Raw genomic sequence first — 15,557 nt, 5'->3', positions numbered from 1 at the left:
GTTCTTTGTCTTTTTCCTTTTTCTTTCGTTTGTTTTCTTTATCTGAGACGGGGTCTCAGGAGCCGAGGCTGGCCCCAAGCATGCAGCGTATGCTGGGATTACAGAGTGCACCACTCTCTTGCTTTATGCATCTTGTGCTTCCCGTTTGCTCTCAGCGTCTGGAATGGAGCAGTAGTCGCCTTTCCTCTGCTGAACCCTCGGTATCCTCAGAAAGCTCACAGCAGCATGGTGATGCTGAAGGCGGTAGTTCTGATAGGGTGCTGGCTCAGGGTCACCTGAGAAACTGGCAATGGGTAGGTACTGAGTATTCAGTCTCCTGCTGGCCATCCACACAGCTCTTTCCTCAGGCTGTACTGGACTCAGTGTAGTCTAGCCCTGGCATTGCAGGGGAGCAAAGTGAGGCTTGCCATTCTGTAGGTGACAGGTGAAGCTGGGCCTGAAGTCCTACTGTCCTGTCACCCTACAGTACCTCTGTCACCTTGCTAGTTTCTGTGGGAACTGCATGGTCCACATGGGGGCTGATACTTGAGTCTATAATTCTGATCTCCCAGAAGCCACACTTTGTGGGGTTTGGACATGAAGTGATTGTAGAATGCATGTTTCTGTTTTTTTCCAGGCCTACCCTGTATGTTGGGAAATACTCCACCAGCCTCTATGCCTCTCCCTCAATGGTGCACGAGGGGGTTGCTGTAGTGGTGAGTCAGCTGTGGGACCCAGAGATGCAGTCTCCCAACTGCTTTTGTTCCTTTTCAGCAGAAAGTCGCCTTGAGTTACATGTGAACATCTGGTTAAGAAGAGGAAATAGCCAGGGGTGGGCTTGGGGGGTGACGCACACCTTTAATCCCAGCGCTCAGGAGGCAGAGGCAGGCAGATCTCTGAGTTTGAGACCAGCCTGGTCTACAGAGCGAGTTCCAGGACAGCCAGGGCTACATAGAGAAACCCTGTCTCAAAAAACAAACAAGCAAACAAAAACGAGTGGGGGGAGGAGAGGGGGAAACGCAGAGCTGAAAGAATTGTGAGCAGTTTCTACACATCCACATTCTGCTTTGAAAGCAAGATAGTTGACAGAAACAGCTTCCCAAAGCCAGGAAACACTGTTATAACCCATGGCTTTTGTGCTCAGGTCTAAACTCTCCAGGCTGTCTTCAAGGTAGTCCTACTCTGTCTTTCTATCACTCTGCTGCTTTTGGAGAGTTACATGGTCCAGAGAAACACACCTCCACAATCCCCAAACTTCCCTGTTCTTCCTTCTCAGCCTCTGTTGCTGGTCTCTCACTTCCTCTTCCCTACTCAATCTCTTCCATCCTTTGTGACCTCTCCATGCCTCCCCAGGCTACTAGCCTGCTTTGAGCTCTCACTGAGTGTCTGGGACATTACACTCCTGGCTGCTTATCCTGATCTTCTAGCATCTGGGCTGGTTGTACATTGTCTGCCTGGTGAGTTGGTTGGCTGCTGTAACAGTGGGGCCACTCCTGCCTCTCCATCAGCTCATCAGTGTCTGGTTTATTCCACATTGGCAATTGCATCATTTGTGACTAGTACATATCCCCTCATTTTCTTCCATATAGATTCTCAGAGAGTTTCTATAATTTCTGATAGTAGCTTCTTGGATATATATATATATATATATATATATATATATATATATATATATATATATATATATTTTCTTCCTGGTTCTCAGTACCCAAGCATAAGAATCTGAAAAGGGCCAGACATGAGATTACATGCCTGTAATCCCAGCACTTGTGAGATGGAGACAGGAGGATCTGGAGTTCAAGTCTAGCCTGGGCTGCTTGAGTCCCATGTCAAACAAACCTCTGCAAAGGTGTCAATGGTGCACTGTTGTAACCTGAGGGAGGAGCTTCTCTTGCCTGGTCCCGGGGCCTTTGTGTCTGCTTTGATGATTGAGCAAGAGCCTCAACAGTCCCTTTAGGGGATAGTGGATGAGGGATGTGCTGCAGGACCTTCCAGCTCACAGCATCCCATCTCCTCAGCCCCGAGGCAGCACTCTTCCTTTGCTGGAAGGCCCCCAGACAGATGGCGTCACCATTGGAGACAAAGGAGAGTGTGTGATCACCCCCAGCACAGACCTCAAGTTTGACCCCGGACTCAAAGGGAAGAGCAAGCTGAACTACTTGAGGAATTACTGGCTTCTCATAGGTAAGAGCTGCTCTTAGCTGAGTGGCATGCTGCCTCCTGGTGGACAAAAGCCAGCCCTGCTGGTTTACTGCTGCTCTTCATTCTGAATGCCTTGTGTGCCCTGCCCTTTTCAGGATGCCTTAGATCTGGGAATATTTTTACTTCCAAGGAGTTCCAGAGTTCCAGGTTACCTTATCAGGTCTCAAAATTAGTTTCTCTAATGCTCCAAGATTCAAATACTTGGTATACTTTTCAGGCCTAGAATATCTGTTCCCTGTTCCTCACAGTGACCATGTGAGGTAGGTACTCTTGTTATTTCCACTCTGTAACTAAGAACACCAAGGCTGTTCATATGGAATATGAATGGATGTGGGTAAGAGGCTGGACAGGACAAGTTTGAAGACCCATGATGATTGACAGTTGTGAAGTAAAAGGCAAAAGATTTATGCAATCTGAAGAGAAACCAGAACCAACAGCTATGAAGAATCTGGGCTGTTCTTGGGCCATCACAGAATAATCCTAGGGGAGTTTCTTTTTCTCGATCTATTTTTTCATATTATTGTGAGACAGAATCTCACTGTTTCTCAGGCTACCCTCAAATGGTTTAGCCTCTGTAAGTGCTGGGCTTGTAGGTATGCACCGGCGTGCCTGACCTCTTTACTTCCTTTCATACTGTTCTCCCCTTGCTGAGGAGGAAAGCAAGGTCTTAAGCATGCTGAACTTAGTTTGGCTCTGGGCTACATTCTGGCCCTTTTTTCCTTCTTCCCATTGTTGCTGCCATCACTAATGGCCCTGAGGTTTAGAGGCCTTGTTACAAAGATAAAGAGGTCGAGATGACACCCCATAACACCCCAAAGCGGCCAGTATCACAAACAAAGGCAGAAGTGAGGGGGACTGTGTCTGGCAAGTATTCCAAGTATTAAGGCAGGATAGTTTTCTTAAATCATATCTTTCCTTCCTGGGCTCCCCCTCATGTGCCAACAATCCACACCAACTCTGATGACCCAGCCTGAATGATGTGAGGTGGGGTGAGTCCCAGCAGGCTGGGGTAGGTGTGGTAGCTAGGAGAGTGTGGGCCCAGGAAGCAGCGGCACCTGCCAGGCAGAGGGTCAGGACGGAGTGTGGGTCCTTAGGAGCTGCTGCCGAGCGGTGCCTGAGCTCTGGTGACTGTTTGCACGTCTCCTGGAAGACCCTGCTCTTGGTTCCTTTTCATTCTTTGTAGCTGTCTTTATATTATTACTCTTATTATTAATTTATTTTATTAACCAAATAGGGGAAAGAAAATAGCATAAAAATTCTTTCCTTTCTTTACAGAAGTAGTTTGGGAAAGCATGCGTGAATAGACCCATGTTGAAGGGAGGGAGAAGCTAATTGAGCCAAGGTCATTAAAATTATAAGCTACTCAGTTTTATGTACCAATTAAGGGTCCATAAACTGCCTGGCAGGGGTTAAGAAGTGACACAGAGGGCTGGAGAGATGGCTCAGAGGTTAAGAGCACTGACTGCTCTTCCAGAGGTCCTGAGTTCAATTCCCAGCAACCACATGGTGGCTCATAACCATCTGTAATGGGATCTGGTGCCCTCTTCTGGCCTGCAGGCATACATGTAAACAGAACACTGTATATATAATAAATAAATATATATTTAAAAAAAAAAAAGAAGTGACACAGAGGAAATGTGTATGGTAGTGCTAAAGAATGTACAAGAGAATTCTCCATGACAGAATTGCAAAATGAGATCCCTTTAAAACCCCTTCAAGCCGGGCGGTGGTGGCGCACGCCTTTAATCCCAGCACTTGGGAGGCAGAGCCAGGCGGATCTCTGTGAGTTCGAGGCCAGCTTGGGCTACCAAGTGAGTTCCAGGAAAGGCGCAAAGCTACACAGAGAAACCCTGTCTCGAAAAACCAAAAAAATAAAAAAAAAATAAGCCGGGCGGTGGTGGCGCACGCCTTTAATCCCAGCACTCGGGAGGCAGAGGCAGGCGGATCTCTGTGAGTTCGAGGCCAGCCTGGACTACCAAGTGAGTCTCAGGAAAGGCGCAAAGCTACACAGAGAAACCCTGTCTCGAAAAACCAAAAAAAAAAATAAATAAAATAAAACCCCTTCAAATTGTCAGAGCAGGATGACTAGAAGCCTGATAAAGTTCCAAGAGGTGACTAAGTAAGGATCTCACAATTCTGAGGTCCCCTTTGAGGAACTCTATAGCTGATCAGCTTAAAATAAGTCAATGGGAATATGTAACAACCTTCTCATAGACCAGGGCTTCGAGCTGTGCCTGTTAATGTCAAGATGTAGCCTTTGGTTCTAAGATAGCCTACCTGACATTCATCTTGAAGATAAAATGGATCTAATTAAACCAAAAGGTGTGGTCTGTTGTTGCTTTGTTTCCCACCCCAGCAGTGACCTTGACCTGGTGCTCAGCATCACCTAGTGTCAAAAAGGCATGAACTGTCATTGGAGACCCAGTGCAGGAGTTCCAGACAGAAGCTGGCCCTCTGCCTCTCGCTTCAGAGTCTGGACCTATTTACTCAAAGACAGATAGTTTACAAAGACTGGGCACTGTTTATATGAAAATGTTCAAGAACCTTGTGATAGGTTTGCAGAATGGTTGGTTCTGAGTGCATATCAGGATATTACTAAACACTTTTCTTCAGCAGGAGCCTATTATGAAGATTCAGTGACTTCTCTGGCTGTCTATTTATTGGTAGTGGGTCTTACAGACATGTAAGACTCTGAACAGTAGGACGGGGCCTACCATCAAGGGATGGGTAGATTGAGTACTGTAATACAGGGTGGCCTGTGGAAGGACAACCTCATTTCTCTTGGCAGGTGATCTCTTGTTGGTTGGCCTTGGTGACCTATGGTTACCCACATTCAGATTCCTGTGTCCACCACCAATCTGACTCAGAGTTCTGACATAGGCAGCCACATGTGGGGAAACCCTTTTGTAGAGCAGAGCATGCCTCAGCATGCCATGATAGACAAGAGAAACTTTGGGGTGGTTCAGAACAAAAGTAGGTTTCCTTAAAGAACCATGTCATGCTGTAGCTAGAGAAAACCTGAAAAGATTGAGGTCAGATAAGGGATTAAAGAGGGACTTTACAGATCGAGAAATGCAAGCTCTGTCCAGTTCCTGTCAAGTTTTGCCTTGGTGCACATGGCAGACAGTCTAATAGGTTTTGGACAGTGTTGGAGAGATCACAGAGTGGGAGCTGAGGAAGTGAGTCAGTGGGCACAGTGCTTACTATGTGAGTGTGACAATATGAGCCCATGTAAAAAGCCAGGTCTAGATAAAGCATCTAAAAAACAGGCAGCTGGGCGGTGGTGGCGCACGCCTTTAATCCCAGCATTTGGGAGGCAGAGGCAGGCGGATCTCTGTGAGTTCGAGGCCAGCCTGGGCTACCAAGTGAGTTCCAGGAAAGGCGCAAAGCTACACAGAGAAACCCTGTCTCGAAAACCAAAAAAAAACCCAAAAAACAGACAGGCGGATCCTGGAACTTACTAGCTAGCCAACCTAGTGGAAGCATAAAGCTCCAGTTTCAATGAGAGACCCTGTCTTTAAAAAAATAAATAAATAAATAATAGCAAGGTAGAGAAGAGGTTGAGGAAGATATCTCATGTTGACCTGGGGTCTACACACACAACCACAAAAAAGAAAAAAAAAAAAAAAGATTATAGAATGAAAAGCCTGAGTCAAGCTAAGAGCTCATCCCAGTGAGAGAAGAGAAAGGAGGGAAACTGATGGGGCTTCTCCAGCCTGTGAATGGAACCAGTTCACGTTAAAGCTAAACGGATTCTCAAGCCCCGTGGTATGAATCTCCAGTTCCTTATTTTAGCTGCTCTGTTTCTTTTATTGCACACACTAGATTTGGAATGGAGGTGTGCCGTGTCATGAAATAGTATGTACAGAACAGTGAGCAAGTGAGTGAGCATCCCCACAGCCATCCTGTCCATCCAGCACCCACTTCCTCTCATCCTCTCACAGTTGCTCACCATTGCTTTAGGTGGAAGCTCAGGTGTAGGCCAGAGGAGGAGTAGAACTCGGCCTGAGCAACTGAAGTGTGCAGAAGGGAGCTTGTAGACTGATGATGCTAAAGGAGAAGCCGTGACAGAACTTCTTGAACGTTGAATGAAGCATCGTACTGGTTCCTGAGTTGACCACATGCACCACACAAGGCTTGTTTACAACATGCCCCCAACATCCTGATACCTTCCACGACAAGGACATGTTTGTTTGTTTGTTTTCAGAACAAGCAGAATACTGGACTGGAGAGGTGGTTCAGTGGTTAAGAGCTCATACTGCTCTTGCCGAGGACCCACGTTTGGTTCCTAGCACCCATGTCAGGTGGCTCACAACCACCTGTAATTTCTGCTCCAGGGGGTTCTGTCACCTGTCCTTGGGCATTACACATACCCACACACATGCATGTAATTAACAATAAAAATAAATGTTTATAAAAAAGAAGCAGAAAACTGGGCAGCGGTGACACACACCTTTAATCCCAGCACTCCGGGAGTCAGAGACAAGTGGATCTCTGAGTTCGAGGCCAGCCTGGTCTACAGAGGGAGATCTAGGACAGACAGGGCTACAGAGATACCCTGTCTCAAAAAGAAAACAACAGACAAACAAAAAAGGAAGCTGAAGACTGTATTCTGTATTCTGCCATCAACTAATAAAACTTTGAGACAGAGTCTCTCAGTGGTCTGGAATTCACTGATTAGGCTAGGCTAGCTAGCCAGCAAGCTCCAGGAGTCAACCTGTCTCCATCTCCCTATTGGATTACAAACACATCAGCAACTTGACTTAACTTGAGTTCTGGGGATCACACTTGAGTATTCATGCTTTCACAAGCACCTTGCTGACTGGACTGTCTCTTCAGTCATAACATTTCTATGGGGGGGGTGTTTGTGTTTCATTATGAAGCTCTGCTGGCCTGGAACTCGTTGTGTGGGCCAAGCTGGTCTTAAATTCCCAGAGATTCTCTGCCTCCTAAGTGCTGGAATTACAGGTATGTGCTACTACACCCTGTAAAGTTTCTGTTTCCAGGCCAGTTCTCTAGTAGCTGCCTTTCCCTTCTCACTGTGTAGATATGGGATTGCATTGTAGGAAAGTCCCCCTCAGCATGGAGACACTGTTGCTGAAATTTTGTGTTAAGAACTACCACTGCCTGGGGACTGTTCTCATTAAAGCTTTCTTTCCTCTTGTAGGACACCACGAAACTCCTCTGTCTGCATCTACCAAGATGCTGGAGAGATTCCCCAACAACCTGCCCAAACATCGGGAAAATGTGATTCCTGCTGATTCGGAAAAAAGGAGCTTTGAGGAAGTGAGTGAGGAGTGAACTGATGCTCTAGATGGCATGTCTTGTCCTGAGCCTGAGAGGAGAGGGTGGAAAGGGCCTCTGAGCAGAAGCTGGGAGCTTCAGGTGAAAGTCCCTAAGCACCCAACTTTGTTAATTCTCCTCCATCTCCTCCGCTGGTACTTTCTACTGGCTGTTCCTGTTCAGATATCGCAGGGTTGGGAGACTTTTCCTGGTCTGCATGGCCAGCAAAGGGGACTTGGAGGTTTGTGAAGGAAGGCCTTGGTGAACTAGCTATTCAGTCTTGGGACTCCTGCAGCTCCACTAAGTGGGGAGGGGTGATGGAGAAGTGGCCCAGACGGGGAGGGTTTGAAGAAGGAGAGCTACTCATGTGGGCCATCTGTAGTCTAACAAATCACTTGAGAGACTTCGTTTTTATTTGTTTGTTTGTTTGTTTGCGTTTTTCAAGACAGGTCTCATCACCTACTACTCCTGGAGCTACAGGTGGTTGTGGGTGCTGGGAACCAAACTCGGATTCTCTGCAACAGTAGTGTATGACTTTGACCACTGGCCATCTCCTAGCCCCCCCCCCCCCACTGTCTTATTAAGCACTTTTGAGCAGTTAATATCTAAATAAATGTTGTCCCTTGTCACATGCTCAGCACACATTTCTCAGCCACTTGCTACACACCGAACAAGCCATACTCTCCATGCACTGCAGACATGAACAGAAGAGGTGTGTACCTGGATGGACTCAGATAGCAGCTGGAAGGGGAGAGAAGGGCGTCAGAGGCTGATGACTTGCAGGAGAGTGTAGTGCTATATGCATGTGGAGACCCCAGTGTAAAAGGCCAGGAAGCTGTGTGTTAGCTTTGTTGGACAACAGGGAACACTAGCAGTACATTGAGTGCAGATCAATGGTTTTTCTAAACTATTCTAGGAAATCTCTAGATTCTGAGCAACTTGGAGGGAAGCTACATGCTTATCTGAATTAAATTGGAGCTTCTAAATAAGCATTTATTTTTTGTTTTATTTTTTGAGACAGAGTTTCTTTGTGTAGCCCTGGCTATCCTGGAACTAGCTCTGTAGACCAGGCTGGCCTCAAATTCACAAAGATCCACCTGTTTCCTGGGTGCTGGGATTAAAGGTGTATGCCATCACTGCCCAGCTAGCATTTCCTTAATAAAGTCATCTGATACTTTTCCCTAACTTTGGAAAAATAATAGAATTCTTGAATAAATGATTTTAGTTTGGGAGTTCCTTAAAATTTAAAAACAACCTAAGGAAGTGGTTTTTTTGCTTTGTTAGCTATACTAGCTAGGTACATGCCTGCATATACACACACATATGTGAGCCTTCCTGTTTTTTGGGGTCGGGGGTTACAGTATAGGGGGTATGCATTGAGTATAAGGAGGCCAGAAGACATCGGGTGCCTTACTCGATCACTCACTACCTTATTCCCTTGAGGCAGTCTCTTACTGAATCTGGAGCTCAACGGTGACCAGCAAGCTCCAGTGATCTATCTTCCTGTCTCACCACCCCCCACTGATGGGCCTACAGGCGCACATACTGCCACATCTGCTTTTTATGTGGGTTCTTGGGATTTGAATCCAGATCTTCAGACTTATTTAGCCTTGCTTTATTTTTGTGGTTTGATCTGTTTGTTTGTTTGTAGTGTTAGGATTAAACCCAGGACTTTCTGCATGCCCCAGTTAGCTTTATTTTTCAATGTGAAAAGGTATCAAATTGATGACCAACTTTTCACTAGATTTTTTTTTTCTGCAGTTGATTTAGGTTATTTTACAGTTTTCCTTAAATAACAAATCTATCAAAAGTATAGTATATTTATCATTGAAATTTATCATTGAAAATTTTAAAGGAATGTCAGGGTCTAAAAGTATTTCCAAATATATTACTATGATACTTCTGTGTGAACAATGACAGCATCACTGGAGAATTGTATGGTTTCAACTACTTAGAAAAAAGCAATGGTTATCTGGTCCATTAGACTTTTGATGAACTAGAAAAAAAATTTCAGTATAGTCCTACATTTTAAATAGACATGGCTTCTCTTGAGTGCTGCCTTCATCTATAAAACTAGACATTTAGCAAATCTCTTCCATACAAGGTTATCAACCTGGTTGGCCAGACTTCAGAAAATACACCAACCACCGTGTCTCAGGATGTGGAAGAGAAGCTGGTTCATGCCCCCACCAAGCCTGAGGCCCCCGTGGACTCCATGCTCAAGGACATGGCTACTATTATCCTGAGCACCTTCCTGCTGGTTGGATGGGTGGCCTTCATCATCACTTACCCCCTGGTAAGGCTTGACCCTTCCCATTGCCTCTGTGTTCTGGTAGCTCTCTGTCAGTCACTAGGTGTCAGTGGGGCCACACAAAAGTAGCCAACATGTTTCATATTTCAAAGTCAATATTTGAGCCAGGAATGGTGTTGCACTCCTTTAATTATAGCACTTGGAAGTGGAACTACATAGCAAGTTCAAAACCAGCCAAGGATGGATAGTGAGACCCTGTCTCAAAAAAAAAAAAAAAGAAAAGAAAAGAAAAAAAGCAGAGGGGCAGGGAGAGGGAAAGAGAAATATTTGCTTATCTTCAAAAACATCATTAGAGATACTAGCTTCTCATAAAAGGACAGTTTTGTAACTAAATCTTAGTGTTTTTCAAGTAAGGTCTATAAAGCTAATGTATAACCCTGCCTAAGATCATTTTAAACAGTTAATTGTATCTTGTTTTTTTTTAAAAGGAAGGATAGCAGATGAAAATCTGCTCCCTTTCACTACCTATGAGATCAGCTAATGGTAAAAGATGGTGTGGTTAGTCCTTTCGTTTCCTAGTTACAGATAAATCAACAAAATGATGATGTGTTTGAGTAGTAAGACCATAGTCCCCCAGCAAATTGTTCAAGACTCGAGTGTTGTCTCCTCAGAAAACCAGCGCACGGCAGCTCACATCTATCAAGTGGGGAAGACAGATTTTGTGTGCTTTGTTTTCTGGGGGCAAAGTTAAAAAAAAAAAATATTTTAATGTGGTACATATACACAATGGAGTACAACTCAGCAGAGAAAAACAATGAAAGCATGAAATTTGCAGGCAAATGGATGGAACTAGAAAAAATCATCCTGAGTGAGGTAACCCAAACCCAGAAAGACAGTCATGGTATGTACTCACTCATAAGTGGATTCTAGATATAAAATAAAGAACAATCAGACCACAACCCATAGAACCATGGAGGCTATATATATAGCATGGAGGTCCCTAGGACAACTGTGGCTTATAATAAATTTTGGTTTTACTCAGTTATTGAAAAAAAATAGCCAAATGAATGGAAACACATGAGCTATGAACCAAAGGCTGAGGGGCCCCCAGCTGGATCAGGCCCTCTGAATAGGTGAGACAGTTGATTGGCTTGATCTGTTTGGGAGGCAACTAGGCAGTGGGACCAAGTCCTGTGCTCATTGCATGAGTTGGCTGTTTGAAACCTGGAGCTTATGCTGGGACACTTGGCTCAGTCTGGGAGGAAGGGACTGGACCTGCCTGGACTGAGTCTACCAGGTTGATCGCAGTCCTCGGGGGAGGGATTTGCCCTGGAGGAGGTGGGAATGGGGGGTGGGCTGGGGGTAAGGGGAGGGGGTGGGAGGGGGCGGGAATAGGGGAACCCATGGCTGATATGTAGAACTGAATGGTATTGTAAAATAAAATAAATTTAATTTAAAAAAATTATTTTATTTATTCATCCTATGAGGTCATTATTATTTGTTCTCTGTCCACAGAAGATGAAACTAGACTCGGGGAGGCTACATGCCTTCCTGGGGTACTAAGCTAATAGGCAGCACACCCAGAACTTTGACCCCGGGTTCAAAAAGAGCTAGAAAACTCCCCTCTAGTCCACCTCCCATGCACAGGCGAGAATAATTGTAGCCAACTGATGCTTCTCATGTTGGAGCAAAGCTTCCAGAGTATTGGAGAAGAGGGTGCTGTGTGGCAGCATGATGGAACCAGGTCCTTAGGAGCAGGTCCTTGGCCAGGCACCGTGATTCTGCCCCACACTGCCTCATTCTGGACCCAGCATCCAGCCGGCCTTCTATACTTCAGGCCACCCTGCTCCAACCTCTATTCAGGCACAGCCATTGTGGACCAGGGCTGCCCCCCTTCTCACCATACCCCCATGCACCTCTAACCATTCTTCCCATTTGGCTTCACTTGTACAATAACTCCCAGGTTTTCTTACAAGCACTAATTTCTAAGACTAAGTGGAAACTTCTCCACTTGGCTTAGCCCTCTCTAGTGCAGGTTCCCTTCAGATGCTCCTTCTGGTGGCCACTTAATCTCACCAGCACTGTCCAGAGGTAGACTGCGGGCCCTACCGAAGAGTAAAATGACTGAATCAACTCTGTCTCACTGTGGCTCCTCTCTGGCCTTGTGTCTTAGGGTTCAAATAAAGTCCACCTGCCTCCTTGGCCACAGGGAATACCCGTAACTTGTTTCCCAGCTACACTAGCCTGGATGTGGGTTTCTCTCCACAGAGCATGCATCAGCAGCGCCAGCTCCAGCACCAACAGTTCCAGAAGGAACTAGAGAAAATCCAGCTCCTGCAGCAGCAGCAGATGCCATTCCACCCACATGGAGACCTTACTCAGGACCCTGAGTTCCTGGATTCATCTGGCCTCTTCTCAGAGAGCTCGGGCACCAGCAGCTGCAGCCCGTCTCCCAGAGCCTCCAACCACTCACTTCACTCCAGCAGCTCTGCCTCCAAGACTGGCACCAACCCCTCCCTGGAGCAAGATGAGGAGGGTAAAGACAGTTACATTGTATCTTTGAGCATCACCTGGAACGCAGAACACTGTGTCATTTCTGGGCTCACCTTATTCTCCCCTGGCTTCCTCCATCTAAAGGTGTCTGGATAGGGGACTTCTGCCCCATTCATGGTATCTTCTGTTTGAGGGCCACCTTCTTCCATCTTCCTCTATAGGCTGTGAACTGCTGTGAACCGGCGGGAAGTTTCCCCTCTGGCTTAAGTGAATTCCTAAGCCCAGCCACTGGCCAAGTTCAAAAGTGAAGCAGTAACCCACTTTCCTCTTGGGGAGTGGACCAATGGTCAGGGCCCATATTCTGGGAGGATTGCCACATAGATTGTGAAGGGGCCTCAGAGACTCTAGTTCTAAACAGTCTCTTTATTTTACCTGTCCACTACACTGAGATGTTTTGGATATTGATCTTTAAGGTAGACTTTTTATCATTTTTGTTCACCATTAACTAAATATGAAACTACCGAAAATCCTTTTCTTTGGAAAAGCTTAGTACTGGGAGATAATGTAAGAGCAGAAACAGAATGTAGGAATAGGGGGCAAAATGCTGGGGAGGAGGCAGTGGCCCTGGGCATAAGTGAGCATTGGGCCTAGCTAGCTCTTGCCGCCCAGGAATCTGGGGTTATAGACCCTCCTAAACCCCAGGTCTTACTCAGGAATCAGGAAGCTTCAAAGCTCTTCAGGTGATATCTGTTTAAAATGACCTCTTCTTTTTCCTCCTTTGTTCCAGATGAGGAAACCAGAATGGTGATTGTTGGGAAGATTTCATTCTGCCCCAAGGATGTCCTGGGCCATGGAGCTGAGGGCACAATTGTATACAAGTGAGTGGTGTGGCCCATCCCCCAACTATGTGAGTGCTTAGAGGGTTGATGTTCAAGTGCTAGGCTCCTGGGGCATAGCAGGGTCCCAGTGATGACCAGGGCGGATGAACCTTGCCTCCAGTGAGATCCCACAGTGTCTTAGAGTTTCTGTTGCTGTGATAAAATACCGTGACCAAAGCACCTTGGGAGGAAGGGGCTGATTTTACTTATACTTCCACATCACAGTGCATTGAAAGAAGTCAGGATGATCTGAAGTAGAAGCCATGCAAGAGTGCTGCTTACTGGCCTGCTCCTCGTGGCTTGCTCAGCCTGCCTCTTGTATACCCAAGGACCACCTGCCCAGGGATGATACCATTGACAAGGGGTTGGGCCTTCCCACATCAATCACCAATTCAGAAAATGCACTACAGGATTGCCTACAGGCAAATCTTATGAAGGCATTTTCTCTGTTGAGACTCTCTTCTTAAATGACTCTAGTTTGTGTCAAATTGACTTAAAGCTAGTCAGGCCACCCAGTAAAAGAGATGTAGTCACTAGAGGTTACTGGTGGTTAGCAAAGGCCTCTGGGCCTTGAAACTGAGTATTAAGATCAAACCATGTGAGTCTATTTAATGGGTACAGAATTTATTAAGATATAAATTGAGCAAATACATTCACAAATACAGAACGGAGTAGGCAGCTGAAGTCGTCCTCTGATCTGACTGGAGAGTGAATCCCCCTCATAGGCAGCAGTGAGAAGGGACCTGTGACCCTTCTCCCTTTCCTTCCCCCACATCTCCCCAAAACAGGGTTTCCCTATGTAACTTCGGAGCCTGTCCTGGAACTCACTCTGTAGCCCAGGCTGGCCTCGAACTCACAGACATCCGCCTGGCTCTGCCTCCTGAGTGCTGGGACTAAAGGCGAGGCTGCCACCACCCGGCCTCCCTTTCTTTTTAAGCGGTCTCCTACAAGAAGCTCTGCCTTCTTTTGGCCGTATAGCCCAAGGTCATGGGCGGAGCAAATACCACTCCAGCTGAGGTGGCTGATCCTGGAATAAGGAGCATTTGGTACCTTACAGGGCTGATCTCATGTCTACAGCCCACCGTGCACTAGCCAAACTCAGCTGCTTCTTGTTCCACAGAGGCATGTTTGACAACCGTGATGTGGCCGTGAAGAGGATCCTCCCTGAGTGTTTTAGCTTTGCAGACCGTGAGGTCCAACTGCTTCGAGAGTCAGATGAGCATCCGAACGTGATCCGCTACTTTTGCACAGAGAAGGACCGGCAGTTCCAGTACATTGCCATTGAATTGTGTGCAGCCACCCTACAAGAGGTGGGTCTGGCTGGCTTTCCAGTCCCTGGGGGCAGTGACAGCCTTGCCACAGCTACTGCAGCCTCTTCTCCCCCCAACTGGGATGTGGTCAGGAAGTAACTACTTACTGTCTTTAAACTTTGCCTTATTAACTTTATTGAAGTTACAGCACAGCAACTTCTGTTCTTCTTAAATGCACAGTTTGTGTGTGTATGTGTGTGTGTGTGTGTGTGTGTGTGTGTGTGTGTGTGTGTGTGTATGTATATATATATATATATATGTGTGTGTGTGTGTGTGTGTATGTGTATATATATATGTATACATATATATATATATATCCATATCCTATATATATCACTTAACCACCAACCACAAACACAGCATTTTTTTTATCACTGTAGTCTTTGTGGAGTGGTCCACTCAGCATTCCTGGCCATTTGGGTTGCAGTTGGCATGTCCCTTGCTCCCTCTCTTCTAGGGAACCTAGTAGGTTCTTCTCACCTCTGGTCATGGCTGGTATAGGCGTGGAGGTTGCTGGCTGATAGCTCCAGGCTGTCAGAGCATCCCACAAACTCCTTTCGCTCCATATTCAGACTCACCCAGAACATTTCAGTATCGTTGGAGTTCTCCTATGGTCTTGCCTGTTCCAGGAAATGAACCTGAATCTTCTGCCTTATTATCTTGCTCACTGTAAATTAATAAACTGGAGCTTTATGTGTTTAAGTCAGTCTATGACTTCAGGAGGTCTGTTGGAAAATATAAGTTGGACTAGGAATGTGGTCAGTAAAGTGGGATTTAAAGAAACGATACTATAGGCCAAGAAGTCCTGAGGGTTATGTGCTGTGACCTTGCCATTGTGTCTCTTACAGTATGTGGAGCAGAAGGACTTTGCCCACCTTGGCCTAGAGCCCATCACCTTGCTTCAGCAGACCACCTCAGGCCTGGCACACCTGCACTCTCTCAACATAGGTAAGAGGGTCCATGCTAAAGGCCCAGGGGGGCAGCTAGCTGGCCTTCCCAGGAGAAAGGAGTGTGTAAGGGGTCTCTTGACAGCTTGTGTAGGAATTTAAGGGGGAACCTTAGGTAACTGAAAACTGAACATTTCAAAGATGACAGCAGGTATTTAGAGTCTGAAAGGACCCACAACCCCTTGTAGGAAACCGGGGTCACTCATGGTAAGCT

At 46.2% G+C, this 15,557-nt stretch overlaps 1 protein-coding gene across 1 annotated transcript in view; it reads left to right on the top strand.

Annotated features, from left to right (window-relative positions):
• Window positions 1-15,557, top strand: part of Ern1 (endoplasmic reticulum to nucleus signaling 1) — a 102,560-nt gene that overhangs the window by 74,061 nt on the left and 12,942 nt on the right. Inside the window, exons 9-16 of the mRNA XM_006970499.4 lie at window positions 617-695; window positions 1,998-2,163; window positions 7,349-7,467; window positions 9,569-9,760; window positions 11,984-12,251; window positions 12,996-13,086; window positions 14,207-14,396; window positions 15,245-15,344. Coding sequence (XP_006970561.1) covers window positions 617-695; window positions 1,998-2,163; window positions 7,349-7,467; window positions 9,569-9,760; window positions 11,984-12,251; window positions 12,996-13,086; window positions 14,207-14,396; window positions 15,245-15,344 — 1,205 coding nt within the window. The remainder of the gene's footprint in view (window positions 1-616; window positions 696-1,997; window positions 2,164-7,348; window positions 7,468-9,568; window positions 9,761-11,983; window positions 12,252-12,995; window positions 13,087-14,206; window positions 14,397-15,244; window positions 15,345-15,557) is intronic.

Source organism: Peromyscus maniculatus, chromosome 8, assembly GCF_049852395.1.
Source record: "Peromyscus maniculatus bairdii isolate BWxNUB_F1_BW_parent chromosome 8, HU_Pman_BW_mat_3.1, whole genome shotgun sequence".
Classification (NCBI taxonomy): domain Eukaryota; kingdom Metazoa; phylum Chordata; class Mammalia; order Rodentia; family Cricetidae; genus Peromyscus; species Peromyscus maniculatus.
The sequence above is the reverse complement of the archived record's forward strand: the minus strand, read 5'-3'. Positions and strand labels throughout refer to the sequence as shown.